General features: G+C 49.3%; 1 protein-coding gene across 2 annotated transcripts in view; it reads right to left on the bottom strand.

Annotated features, from left to right (window-relative positions):
- Positions 1 to 14,531, bottom strand: part of LOC146797322 (sodium- and chloride-dependent creatine transporter 1-like) — a 360,543-nt gene extending 346,012 nt beyond the window's left edge. For both annotated transcript variants that reach the window (XM_085624332.1, XM_085624333.1), the window contains exon 1: positions 14,210 to 14,531. In XM_085624332.1, the coding sequence (XP_085480458.1) occupies positions 14,210 to 14,240 (31 nt within the window). In that variant the 5' untranslated portion in view covers positions 14,241 to 14,531. The remainder of the gene's footprint in view (positions 1 to 14,209) is intronic.
- Between the last annotated feature and the right edge of the window lie 401 nt (positions 14,532 to 14,932).

Raw genomic sequence — 14,932 nt, 5'->3', positions numbered from 1 at the left:
ATGTATTTTGCCCTGTTAACTCTAGCTTTAGAATTAATAGCTGAATTTCATGTGTGCTGTGGAATTTGCTCTCATGTTTTTCGATGCAGGTGAAAGAAGCACTCATGCTAGCTAGAATAATGTCTTTGTTTTACTAGTCAGGCAAGGAGGGAAAAAGTTACATTGTTTGGTCTGAATCGATACGGGAAGGATGCCCTTCGCATCGGAGAATGCTTGAACAAGGACAGAAATTGAGAGAAGAAGATTGCGGTCCCATGGAAAATTACCTTTAGGATGATATCCAGAGCAGATGGCGAGACCGGCAAGGACTCCTCCGAAGTATACCTGTAACAATGAGGGACATTACAAGTAGGGAGAGTGCCCCACTTCTCTTCCTGCCTTCGGAGAGAGAGAGCATCTTGGAAACAGCTCTGTCTCGATAACATTTATGCTGTTGTACTCATCGATGGAGAGACTTCTTAGGAAGACTCCACATGTGGACACCTTCTATCTCTTGTCCCTAAAGACGCCCAAGTAGGGATGCCGTTTTAGTGCTAGTGTAGGGATAGATTGATATTTTTTATTCAACAACCCTTGACCCTGGACTCATGACTTCTGAGCCTCTGCATCCTATTTCTTGAATAATTGTTTTTCTTAATCGCTTAAACTGGATTCGCAGATTTGGCTATATGCTGATTCCGAAGTATTTCTAGACTCTCGTTTGGAGGTGTCTTTATGTCCAGTTATTTTTGACTTTGTAATAAATTAACTCACCTTATGTAGTGTCTGGGGTTACTAAGTGTCCAGAGAAATTCCTGGTGAATTGATTGGCATTAAAAAAGACCTTCTCCCCTCTACGCTTACATGCTGCTAAATAGAACCATCAGATTGCGATTCTAGATCAGGTCTAGAACATACGGCCCTTTCACAACCCGCTACCCATACCCACCCCTAAATCCTAAAACTCCCTTACCACCCAATACCCCTTTCCAACCCTAAAAATACCATTACCTCCCTATACCCCTACCCATCATATCCAATGCCCTTACCAACCCCTAAACCTCAAAAACACCTTTACCACCCAAGACCCTCACCCACCACTGAACCCTAAAAACTCCCTTACAACCCAATACCCTTATCCAATCCTAAACCCTAAAAATACCATTGCCTCCCTATACCTCTACCCAATAACCTTACCACCCAAGATCCTTACCAAATCATAAAAATACCTGCACCACCCAATACCCCTAAAAATACCATTACCTCCCTATACCTCTGCCCCAATACCCAACCCTAAACCTACCCTTACCCAACCCTAAAAATACACGTACCACACATAAACCCCATCACATCTCTAAACCTTAAATGGAGAGATAGAGATTATATATATATTTTTTTTTCTCTCACTGAAAAAAACCTATAGGTTTCAGGGACGTTATAGTTAGTTGGACATTTGACTCATATAAAACCACAGAAATTCGCACATTATAGTTAGTTGAGCTAACTATAACTTGCGCACCCACAATGCACTGGTGATGACTTCACATATTACATCACTCATGAATGTCCCGCTGATGCACACCCCGGGACACAGTATGAACTGCGCCTGGGAGGTGGCGCTCCATAGGGCCATGATGCATTGGTTAATGCATAACTACAGAATTAGTATAAACGCATACTAACACTGCTTGCACACGTGTTGTACAGCGACCAGAGTGTAGTGAAGAGGTAGAGGAAGCCCAAAATCAAAAAATATAAATCCTACCAGAGGTAGGATCACATAGTTCGATGAGCCGACGACCCTGGGATGAGTAGAAACAGCTTCACTAAGAAAACGGGTCTTCAGCAGAACGCAAGCAAGCTCAAAATCCTGGTGAGGGCTGCCTTCTTTTTACCTTCTCCCGCTCGTCGCCAAATTTATGTAGTGAAGAGGAAGACAGCAGTGGATCCGATAAGTAGATTTATTGCAGGAAAAGAAGACATCTTTAACAGCCACCAACAGGACCAGACTGCAAGGCAACCGTCTTCTCCAGCACCGTGTACAAACTCCAAGATTCCCCTCATGACAGCCCTACATTCTAACATTACATACTTACATTCTAGTATGACTTACATTGGAATACTACACAGAGCACATGACTTTACAGCAATGAGCTCATGGTTTTATCCACGAGTCTTGAGACCGGTAGGTGGGGGGGGGGGGGGGGGGGGGGAGTAGTTCGCTTCCCACTCCCTGTATTGGATAAACGCAAACTAACACTACTTACACAGTTATACTACAGCGGCCAGTATGCTACAGCGCCCAGAGCCCATCACTTTACAGCAATCAGCTTGGTTTGATCCCAGAGTCTTCACACCGGTAGGCGCGAGTACTTCGCTTCCCACTTCCGGTATAGTATAAACGCACGGTAGAGGTCAGTAGTTCACTTCCCACTCCCTGTATGGTATAAACGCCTACTAACACTACTTGCACAGGTATGCTACAAAGACCAGAGCACATCACTTTACGGCAATGACCTCACGGCTTAGGCTCTCGGTTTCATACCCTAGTGTAACAGCATCTCATCTCAGCACCATGTCACTCTGAGCAAAACCGCACTTTCAGACCGGTAGGAGTGACTACTTCGCTTCGCACTCCCCCCACAGAGGTTACAGTGCTCCTATCCTCCTGTTTCCTACTCTTTTCGCCCTTTTTCCCCCCCTTCCTCGTTTCAATGGAATCACAAAATGGCTGCCAACACTGCCTAGTTGCAACATCTCACAGCCAATAAGCAGTAAGCTCATGCTCGTAAGGCCTCAGCCAATCAGATGGCAGAATTCCCAAATATCGATATCTGCAAATTTCACTATTTCTCCAAAACTACTGAACAGATTTACACCAAATAAACAAAAGCATGCTTTCTAGACCAAGACCCTTCTCCCTGCCAAATGTGGGGTAATACCGTTCACCCGTTCGACCTGTAGCCTTGTCTAAAGTTTCCTATAGAAATTGCATGGAGAAAACATGTTTTGGGACCCCCTATTTTCTCGCCCCCCCCCTTGACGAATCACTCCCAAACTTTCAACATAGGAGCGGACATGAACAAAGAATTTGTTTGGAAAATTTCATGAAGATTCATCAAACGACACCAAAGTTATAAGCAAAACAAAAAATGCTGTTGCTATGGAAACCTGGTCCTAACTATAACTACCTACTGGCGACTGCCAGTAGGTAAGATAGAGATATATATATATACACACACACGCTCATTGTCTTCTCCTCTACAGTAGAGAAGGCACTCCCAGGGGGTCTTTGCCTTTTTCAAAGTTGCTTTTTAATTCATTCGCTTCCCAATCAACAGGACGCGTTTCGGCTAACGCCTTAGTCAATGAGGTGCTTTCTCTACTGTAGAGGAGAAGAGAACGAGCGCGTACATTATACGCAGTTGCACCTCCGCGTCACGGAGCACCCGTCCACGAGTGTGCTGGTTTTAGGTGCAGTTGGAGCTAATATATATCCGAAACACAGTATTCCACCTGAGGCCAGCCGAACTCGTGGCGGGTACAACCGGGAAGCGGTGGTGGAAACCGCCTATGAAACAGCAAAAAAAAAAAAAAAGAAGGAGTTCATGATACTCCTATTGTCCGGTGCACTCACAGGGTATGTGTCGGCTATAAAACATCCGCAGAAGCGTTTCTGGCTCTTGCCATCATCAGTGCGGAAAAGCCGTCAATAAAACGACAGTCATTTAAACGGTTCAGCCAGATGGTTGGTGGATCCTTGGCCACTGAAGGGCCGGCAATGGGGCGTCACCGTTTTCATTATTTATTGCCTAATGCAATGTCTATGGCGCTCCCATTGCTAAAAATATTAATTGGCAGCCGTAATAACTGTGCCTATACATCCCCTCGCCTGCCAAAGTGGGGAACCTACACATGTGATAAGGATCATCCATGCCCTCAGGGGCTGGGCCTGATTGATCTGACTTAGCAGTGATAAGTACCTATATTGTTTTGTTCCAAAGTTCGGAACACGGAATCCTTATGCCCACTTGGGCTTGATTTAAGTACCCGGTACAGCACACTAATGTATTGCTGTTTATGGCGTCACTTGGAAAGATTGAGCCGCCGGCTTACGTGTTTGCGTATCCCAGTGCATGATGGAACTTGCAGTCCTCGTTAAAGAGGGAATGTCACACGTGCGACAATAAATTGTCTATAGTGTAAATATATGTCATATTAGAATTGTAAACACATGCCCATGCTACAATTTGACTATGGCAGACGAGCTCATTCTGCTTTTGATTGTATAGAGTAAGAGACAATCGCAATGAAGTCTGTTTTCACTTGTTATGATTTGAATGTCACATGATGTTTTGTATACAACTTTGTTTTCTCATACACACTACTCGTGAGCAAGGAGCGGACGCTCCGAACACGTAGGGTGACTTTGCTGTAAATTAATTTCACCCTTGAAGAACTTATGGGCCAAGGCTTGTTGTCCTTGAAACCTTGAGACGGCACTTCACTTTTGGATGTACTAGGGTTGGTGACCCTGCCACGGCCCGCCATTGCAAGTGGTGCGGTTTGTATCACTAAATAATTGTTGGATATATAAGATCTACATATATATATATATATATATACACACACATATATACATACATACATATACACACACATTCATACTAACCTTATATGTGTGATAAAGGTATATACATTGTAAATACATTTTTGATTAAAAAAAATGCGTGGTAAATGTCCTGTGTTGTAAAAAATACTTGTTGTAAAGGATGTTTCCCGCATTGGTGTACTTACACACAGCACTTTTTTTTTTTTAGGTTTAAGGCTCATAGAATCGATTGAATTTCCAAAATAGAGATTTCCTAACAGCGATTGCGACTCTGTAGGAATCACTATTAGGAAATCGCAATTTTAGTACATTCCATTTTAGATTTCCGAAAGCGATTTCTTAGAATTCGCTATTTTTTAAATGCAAAATGGACCTATGGGCCGACGCCCTTACTGCAAGTCAGTCTAAAAGTGATAAAAAGTAGTGTAAGCTGCAGAATGTGTTAGTTGATGGAGAGTATCTATGGAACGCGACTGCGCTAGAGAGCAGTGGAGCGCTGAACTACAGTGAGGCACCCAGAGGTGGGGGGGGTGGGGGGGGGGGCGCAAGGCTCCACCCGGGAGGTGGAGTGTTAGCTGAAGAGTTGTGTCATCAGTTTCTCTTTCCGGACCCCAGCAGGGTGGAGACAGCTCGGATACAGATGAGAATATGGGTTCATATCCTGGGTGTATGGCCTGTCATTTCCATCGCCCCCCCCCCCGAATAAGGAAGACATGCACAGGGAAACCCCAAAGTACACATGAACCTCCTTCCATACATGCAGGTTCAGCCTCTGTGCACCAGAGAACCCACAGCCACAAATCTCATAGCGCTGCGAAGAACCCAAAAAGCTCCCATCACTAAATAACGAAATAAAAGTCTGACAGACAGTGACGCCACTCTTCATGGCCCCTCCGGCGAGCATGATGGCCAGGGCCGGACTGGGAACCCAAAGTAACCCTGGCAAATTGTCAGGCCATCCCCCATACGATGCATAGCGAGCGAGCCTGACCACCACAAAGGGTGGGGTGGGGAATAATAAATGGAAAAAATGGTGCATTCTGCAACACATTCTTCATTATGTAGTCAATTGAATTTGTTCTTAAAGCATAGTAAACAATGACGTCAGCGCACACCGGGATACGGCAATCTTTATTGGGAATCTTCAACGATTCCCCCACTATCGCCCTCCGACAGAGTCTCATCTCTCCAGAAACCCTCTCACATGTATTTCACTTGTTTTATAGCGCCTCTCATACCAGCGTAGGGTGTCGAGGCACTTTACACCATACAGAGACAACGAATCATACATGTGTAAATCCGTCCATAGAAAATGTTGCATAGGACAAAGGAGACTATTCACGTGCCATCTATACTGGGAGGCATTTTTTAAGAGTGCTTGGTCTGGGGAATCACACACTCAGGATTTAAAACGAAACATAGTGGTTAGGGTGGTCTTTGCTAACTAAAGGAGAGGGTGTAGCTAACGGCCAGAGCTTCTGACTTCGGAGCAGGGGGTCCAGGTTTGAGTCTCGTCATTTTGCCTCAACCTCCTGTGATTCTGGGCAAATCACTTAATCCCCCAGTACCAATGGACAGCGCCTAGAGGCCCTCCAGTCCGATTAGCCACACTATACAAATCCAGGTATATACATGCATTCACACACACACAAACAAGAATCTACTTCTACCCAAGCAAACCCTTTCAGCAAAATTAGGATAATTAAAGACGGAGGGGAAAAAAAAAAAAACTTTTGTAACCAAGATTACGATTAGAACTTGTGAACTGCACAGTAACAAAAGGACCTCTGTGACAACAGCAGTAACCCACTGAGCTGTGCACATAAAATACTGTTCTGTGATCTATATTGTACAGGCTCTTAGCAGCAGGGATATCAACCCTCTGAGCTACCTTAGAGGAGTCAAAGCTGCCAGGAGACAAAACTCTGCTCTCTCTCTCCAGCAGGGACATTAATCATCGGAGTTATCTTGACACTTTTCTTGTTGCCTGGAAACTGTTGAATCTACAAGGAGCTCTGCGGCGCTTTTAAACCTGCTGCAGCGCTACAAAACCGGCCCCCAGTTACAAGAGCGCCCCCCACCCTTCCAGGCTCCCGGGAACGCCCGATGCGCGGTACAAGGCGGCCAGTCCGGCCCTGACCGCTCGAGCTGCTCTCCACGCGACTACATACAAACATGTATCTTATCTTGTTCCTGATACAGCGCCTGCAATGGCCCCATTAGGGGCTTCTGTGCGCTAGACGCAGCATTAACAATCATTTTCAAGAGAAGGTGCAGAGAAACATCGAAAGCAGCGGGTGCAGGCGGGAGATAGAAGCAGGGAGTCACAGAGGTGTGTGAGGAGTAGAGAGAGAGAGGGGGTGGGGAGAGGCGAGGAGGAGAGAGAGACTAGAGGGTTCTAAAATAGGAGAGCCCGGAGAGAGGGCGCAGAGCGCCTGAGGTGCCAAGCAGCAGGGCATCCCCTGTAAGGGGCGCAGAGCATGAGTTTTATTAAAGAAAATTACAATATACAGTCAGCTAGACGTTGATGGTCTCAGGCGATGCCACCCTGTGCAGAGGCACCCCCTCATCGAGACATGTGCCAGACCCCGCCCTCCGATCGTCGACAGCGCGAGTCCCTGGCACGTAGCGCACACCCAGGTCCTCCTTGGCGCTGTGATTGGACGCGCAGTGCCCGCCTGCTTTGCCGCTTGTGCCCGTCATACCAGCTGCGGGCACCCCTCCAAGGGAGGGAGCTGCGGGCACCATGGCGCCCGCCTACAGCCCTGCCCATCGGGGCCTCGAGCCATGTGGATAGGAAGCGATATCCGGCACCAGCGCCGCCGCGTGCTGCACCGCATCACTGGAGAACCCACTCGGGAGACCCTACAGGGGCGATGCTGTCCTCAACCCCGGGTCAACCCAGTGCCAGGTGATTTACACAATGACGCAGAATCCTAACTGGGAGAAACTGTGACTTGTAATAATCTATGTTGCTTTTATGGCCTTTTCGGCCGAAATAAAGTATATGAATGAATGAAACTGCCCACTCAGGGCCACCCTCACACAGATTCTACCCAGCTTCAGAGAATGTGTACCGAAGACGCCAACCCTGATGAAGTCCTTTAGCGAACGAACCCCCTGGCTGGGCTGGAGTGCGCTGTGTGGATGAAACCTTAATAAAGGCGCTCTTTTGGAAACGGTGCTCTGGCGCCCTCCTCTTACTGCTGAAAATCCTTCACGCGTGCCCTCTCTCTTCAGTAGAGCCCCTTCACAAGACGAGCCGCCACCAAGGAAAGCTGCATTGAGCCCCTTCACAAGAGGAGCCGCCACCAAGGAATGCTGCATTTATTAGTTCTGCCTAAAGACAGCATCAACGCTCAACGCGCGAGACCTTTTGTTACTGCACAAGTGCGCGCGAGAGGTTTGCTGTATGCACTCAGTGTGTCACGGGAGGCCATGCGAGTGAGAGTTCAAGGCCGTCTCGTTCAGCTCGCAGGAGGCCAGGCTCAGTCTGGGAGAGGTGCACAGTTAGGAAGTTGGTTATCTGAGGTAAGTAATTGGGTTGACTTGGCACACATCAGGGTACCGGCTCTGTGCCAGTTAGACCACCACGGTGCCATGGCAGGCAGAGGGTCCCGCCCAGCAGAGCTCGATAAATGACATTTTCCTGACCATTGCCAGTTCGGAGGCTCCCCGGATGGCTTGTCCCCCCGGATGGCTTGTCCCCCACACATAAATGGTGCCGCTGCATGCAAACTCCGATCTAACACAAAGGGGGCAGTAACTTCAGGGTGGTCTGGGAAGGAGGTCGGATCCGAACAGGTGATAGTTTGTGTCACCGTCACAAACACGATACGGCTGCTCCATGGCCACCAACAAAAACAAATAAACACGAACATTGTCGTATATTGTAGTACACAGCACATGACTGTCAAAGAGGCGGGGTCTGCGTGCCCCCATCACATAGGCCCCCGAGGCGTCGTTCGCCATCAGGGTGTCGCTGTGGCAGGCGCGTGTGTGTGTGTGGGGGGGGGGGGGGGGCAATTTCAGGAGGAAGAAATACTGCTGGGCGGTAACCGCGCGACCCGAGGTTACCGGAAGGACGTGCACCCATTACAATTCCAATCCAGAAACGTAGGATATAGGGATATTCAAGAAACGAGAGCTCGTCACTGAACACCGTGTGTAAAGAGGCTTTCTTTACCTTGTATAGAATATATACACATCTCCGATTGGGGGTGGGGGCGCCCCTAGCGCGTCACTCTAAATACTTTACCGTTTACTAAACTTGAGGGGTGTCAGGGCCCCATGAAGCGACCACCAGGGCCCTACCTGGCGCCGCGGACACCCCACACGGCCGGGCCTGGTGCACTGCACTAGTGACAGCCACGGCCCTTTCACACCACAGCATTTTCACGCGTCATTGACAACCGCTCGGGCTCTTAAATGACATCCAACCCCTAACTGTCGTTGGTACGAAAATAACATATGTCCTGCTGTAAAACAATTCTGACCAAAAGGTGGTTACTGCTGCGAATGCTGGTAAACTTCATGAGCCTGCCATTGGGCGGGTTTATAGCGCTTAATGTCAGCGCTATAAGAGCTGCTAGTTTTGTCAAAAAAGGAGAAAGGCAATACAATTGTGCCAACGACTGCTCCCTTCTAGTATTGTCAACAAGTCAACATCGCTTTTCCCAAAAGGGAGGCAGCGCCGGGAACCCAAACGGCATTTTTACACAAAAATGTTTTACAGGAGGCAAGATCAAGGTTTCAGGGGCCTTGTGACACAAAGTTGTTGTGTTTGTCCCCGGGGGGGGGGGGGGGGGATGCCTTCCCGGGCAGACTGGCACATAGATCAATGCCTGGCCACAACGGACGACTGAGGGTGCTGAATTATTAAAGCCCGACTCGTCCAGGCCTAGCAGCTCGGTGGCACAAACAGAGAGAAAGAGGGGAGGGGGCTTCGTGGTCGAGGGTTCATAGAAACCGGGGCGATGGGTAGAAACAAGGGCTATACGGAACCGTGACCCTAATTGGAGGACTAACGGTGTCTGATGTGCAGGGCCTAAAGGACAGGGTTTTAGTTCCTGGTTGGAGGCAGACACAGGAGGTGTAGGAGGCTGGCTTAGTATATGGTGCACACTTATGTAAGGGAAGCACCCTGCACTAATCCAGACAACCCTTATGGTGATGTTTAGTGGTCTTAGACAACCTTAGAAAGCTCTCTAAGTGGTAGCTGTGGAGAGCAGCCTTCAGGCTTAGTCCAGAAGGAGTGCGAAGCAGCTTGTTTTACCAGAACGAATCATAAAGCGTGGGTTAAACGAAAAAGAACCACACAGCGTAGTTATAAAAATAGTTATATTTATTATACACACTAAAACATTGGTATATCTCCTACCTGGAGAGATCGACACAAATACACAATCCTTCACTGTGTGTTGTGCTTACTTACCTATTTGCAATTGGTCTCCAGGGGGAGACCAAACCATATACTAAAAAAGTGGAATGCAAACTGTGTCCGAAGTCGGGATTTGGACCAGGAGACTCAGGGGAGCTGGGGACACAAGGAACCACCCACGGTAAGTACCCAGGAACCCCAACAGAGGCTGTGTGCAGAGTGGAAACACAGCGCGTACTCAACAGAAGTCAATGGGGAAGTCGCGGTTGCAGTTTTGAAGAAGGGGGACCCTTTCTAGAGGACCTTGAAGAAACCCTGTGGAGGACAGAAGGTTGTAGAGTCACCCCAATGGTGAATACCCCAGGAACCAGTATACCTACACCAAAGAAGCCAGGTGCATAGGTGAGAACCTGCATTCAGAGGGGACAGAGTGTATGCCACCCAGAGATGACCAGGAGGCACGGAAGAGCAATGCCCACCGATGCCCCTACTCCGGAATTGGTTTAAGTGATGGCGTTTGTTGAACGAAGGACGCAAATGTTCTTCCAAGTGCTGAAGCAGAATGTTGGGGGCGGGGGGGGGGGGGTGCTGCAGCCAATCCCTGGATACCCGAAAATATGAATAAGAGGACATAATGCAAGGAGCGTGGGATCAAACCATTCACTTTTATGAAATCCAGTATTTGTAAAGCGCACAATTACCCAAGGGTGTCAAGGCCCTGGGGGCCGTCAGGAAGATTACGCAAGCTATTGCCCAGAGTCACATGGTGCTGGACTAACCTGCCGTCGGCACCTGGGATCGAACCGTGAATCCCGTGGTCCAGAGTCAGGCGCCCTGGCCACTGCGCCACACCTCTTCCCTCCTTTTAGAGGTGTGCAAGAGAGTACCCTAACAGAGCATGAGCCCACATGACAAGGGGTCCAAGCGTTCGTTGTCATCGGTCTGTAAGAGAGTCTGCCAATAGGGCATGATGCCAAGAGCCATGGGGTCCAAGTGGTAGCTTCCAGGAGGTCTGTAAGAGAGACCCTCCCTCCCCCAATAGGGCATGATGCCAAGAGCCATAGGGTCCATGTGGTAGCTTCCAGGAGGTCTGTAAGAGAGACCCCCCCCCCCGATAGGGCATGATGCCAAGAGCCATGGGGTCCAAGTGGTAGCTTCCAGGAGGTCTGTAACAAGAGCCATGGGGTCCAAGTGGTAGCTTCCAGGAGGTCTGTAAGAGAGCCACTCCCCCTCCCCCACATAGGGCATGATGCCAAGAGCCATGGGGTCCAAGTGGTAGCTTTCAGGAGGTCTGTAAGAGAGCCCCCCCACCCAAGCCATGAGGTCCAGGTGGTAGCTTCCAGGAGGTCTGTAACAGAGCCCCTCTACCCCCATAGGTCATGATGCCAAGAGGCATGGAGTCCGGGTGGGAGCTTTCAGAGGCTGGATCGGCTTTGGTGCTGAAGGCATGACAATGTTTGTTGGCGCCCCCCAAACACCTCTGTCTCTACGGATTCCCTCCCTACCACCCTTTAACAGCGCCCCTCAAGTTTCCATATCCATTCTCTTGCATGCATTTCATTTGTTTTATAGCACCACTCATGCCTGGCTGAAGAGGGGTGAAACCCCAAAACCGGTCCTAGGATGCTTGCTTCCGGTCCAGGGAGGACCTGGCTTTGCAGTTCAGGCTGGACTGTTCCCATGAGGCACAGGGTCAAGACTGATTTGCATATGGCCAGGTCTAAACTTGGGTGGCAAGGAGCAAAAGAATGATGGATTTAACCCAGATCTCTTAACTGGGGGTGAATGTTTCGATGTGTTCTGTATTCCTTCCATCAATTCTGTGTCTTTTGCAGTGTAGGGTGTCAGAGCACTTGAGATCACACATAAACACAAATTACACAGAGACAATGAATCATACGTGTGTAAATCAGTGTATAGGAAATGTTACATAAAACAGACGACTACAAGGTGCAAGAGTCACACGTCATCCATACTGGTAGGCAGTATATTTTAGAGTGCTTGGTCTGGAGAAGCACAAACTCAGGATTTAAAAACAGAACACCATAGTTGGGGTTCTCTTTGATAATAAGAATCAATTTCTACCCAAATTAACCCTTTTTGTGACATTGGGATAATGAAAGGCTGGGTCAGAAAACAATGTTCTAACCTATATCATGCAGTTTGCATGCAGGTCATGATGACAGTAGATAGCTCGCTGCGCTATATCAGGATTTGAACTCATAAATGCAAGTAACAAAAGGATCTCTGTGACAAACGCAGTAACACACTGACCTATTTACATTATGCACTTCTGTGATCTGCAGGTACACGTTCTTTGCAGCATGCACATTAACCCTCTGCGCGACCTTGTGAGCAATCAAGACTTCCATTAGCCAACACTCCGATCTCTCTCCAGCATGAATATTGATCACAGCCTTGGATTGACATTTTTACTGTTGCCTGGAAATTGCTGGAGGCAAAGAATCTGCAGCAGATGTTTTTGCATTCACAATATATTGTGGAAGCATGCCCCCCCCCCCCCCCCACACACACAAGTCGGCTCCCAGTGCAGTGGCACCCTATTGCCGACCCTGGATTCAGAGGTCTACCTGGATGCACACAGCATAAGTGACGCACACAATCTGTGGCCGATTGTGGGGAGGGGCACCGACAGAAGCAGTTTACAGCGGACACAAACTCGCAACCCCCCTACAATCCCTGTGAGAGGGAGAGCGCTGCTAGCATCAACAGACACCCTCGCTAGGCGCTAGCTTATTGCCAAGGGCCCTCTTGAGAAGCCCTCGCTCACCTCACTCGGGTCCTTGACCTCACACCCGACCCTGGTCGTCTCTCTAAACAGACTGGGGATCTGCCTGGCACCCTACTTCTAGCTGTCCCTCGAACATCTTACAAGCATTCTTTAACAGACACGGTCTGTGGTTGGTCTGTAGAAAGAACAGGTCGTCGTAGGCTCTCAGCTCAACCAGCCAGTGCCCCCCTGAGTCGATGAGAGGCCCGCTTGTGCCAGTGACGGCAAGCGGCACCACCGCAGGACACAGTGCCCAGCACTGGTGCCACCCGTGCACCCTCACTGTCGACAGCCCGGGTCCACCAGCCTCATCCTCTAGCAGGAAGCGGAGGCCACTTCTACAGCGCCAAGTGCGAGGGGAACCAGCTAGCGCTGCCGGTGCTGTTAACCAGCTAACTGGTACTTTTGTTACCGACCGACCTTGGAAGTATAAAAGCTGAACTGGCCCCGCCAAGATCCTCCCTTCTAGATCAGTAAGAGAGACACCACCATATTAGTAAAAAAAAAAAAAAAAAAACATACACATTATTAGAATGAACAGAATATATAAAGATGCCACAGATGTTGCCACAAGGAAAACAGCAGGGCATGGCCCTTCGCATCTTTAGGACGGTGCCCAATAAGTAACTAAGAAACGCGTGTCAGAGACCATTTCACTGAACATCTCCTGCTAGCGCCTTACTGCAGGAACTGCACGCTCCAGGCACTGGATGTGGCTGCTACATAGATACATTCAGAGCTACTTAGGGTTCCACTCGATAGACGGAAAACAGACTCCGAGAAACAGAGTGCTGTAAGGGGTCTAACAATCCCGGAATGGATAACCTGTTCCTGCCACAAGGGGCCATGAATTACCCTAATCCCACAGAGGTCGGTCGGAAGCACCGGTGTATGAGTTGTCCGTGCCAGGATATGGTTCTGTGACTCTGTGACTGGCAGAACACACAGAGCTCGGCAGCAGGCGCCTTAACGTTGACAGTTGGTCCGGAACCCGTGGAAACAGATCAGCCCAGCAGGTGCAGCGCCGCGGATCCACCGGACAGGCACTGCAGCTGGGAATCTGGGCGCTGTTGGAGCAGGCACTGGAACCCCTGGGATAGCTCAGTGAGCTGGAAGCAGGCAGGTTACACACAGCGCTCCGAGGACGGCGCATGGATTCGTTAAATGAGCTCAGCGAGTGGCCCCTTTAAGCTGTACACAGCTCTCTCCAGCAGGGACTCAGACCCGTAGAGCTATCTTTCTAAGACTAAAAGCCATAGCGAGCAGGGCACAGGCATTTCTGCAGCAGGTGCCCGGACCCACTCAGCCGCCTCCTCGCAGCCGGGACCAGTTGCACACAGACCTCTCTCTGCACGTTGGAGGGAAGGCTGTAACATAGCAGTTTGAGTCATGCATAAAGAGCGAACAATAGAAACATATATGACGGATGACAATGAACCAGACGTACCTGGGCCTCTCTCTGCAGCTGCCGAGGGCATCCTCTGGGGTCGGTTTTTTGCCTCCTCTCGGTAAATAAAAAATTACAGTTTTTTTTTAAATTCTGTCTATAAAAAGGGGACCAGGGAGGCCGGGCTGTCAGCTCAGAAGCAGTCCACAAAGCACTTGAAGGTGAGTCTGAAGTACCTCATTGAGGAGATGTCCCCCTGTGGAAAGAAGAAGGGCTCAGGGGGGCGGCGGGGGTGTCTGCAGGGGGCCTGGGCTCAGAGATGCAAGGCAGGGGCGCTGTGACTGCACCGTGCGATGCTCAGCTCCATCACCCGCACACTGCTGCAGCTCCAGCTCCAGCCTCGCCAAATAAAGGCTGGAAAAAAAAGAGCTCCCAGCCGGCCCCCTCCAGCAGCCACCCGATTGGACAGCCACCATCAATGCACCCTGCTCACAGGCAGCAAGGCATCATGGGGGTTGTAGTTTCAAGCAGGGTGGTCCCTGCACCTGCTAGCTGTCGCCTTCTCCAGCACCATCATCGGAGCTGTAGTCCCAAGCGCGTTTGGGCTTTGCAACGGCTGACAGATCCCTAGAGCATCATGGGAGTTGTAGTCGCACCAGCTCAGACGCCTCTGCAGCATCATTAAGGTACATCTATGACTTCCGGTGCTAATTTAATAAGAGAAGAATGAGATCCAAGCATCCCCGCATAGGAAGTGCTGTTGCCATAAAAGAGGGTTCTCTA

Source organism: Triturus cristatus, chromosome 9 (assembly GCF_964204655.1).
Source record: "Triturus cristatus chromosome 9, aTriCri1.1, whole genome shotgun sequence".
Taxonomy (NCBI): domain Eukaryota; kingdom Metazoa; phylum Chordata; class Amphibia; order Caudata; family Salamandridae; genus Triturus; species Triturus cristatus.
This window is presented reverse-complemented; position numbering and strand designations above follow the sequence as displayed.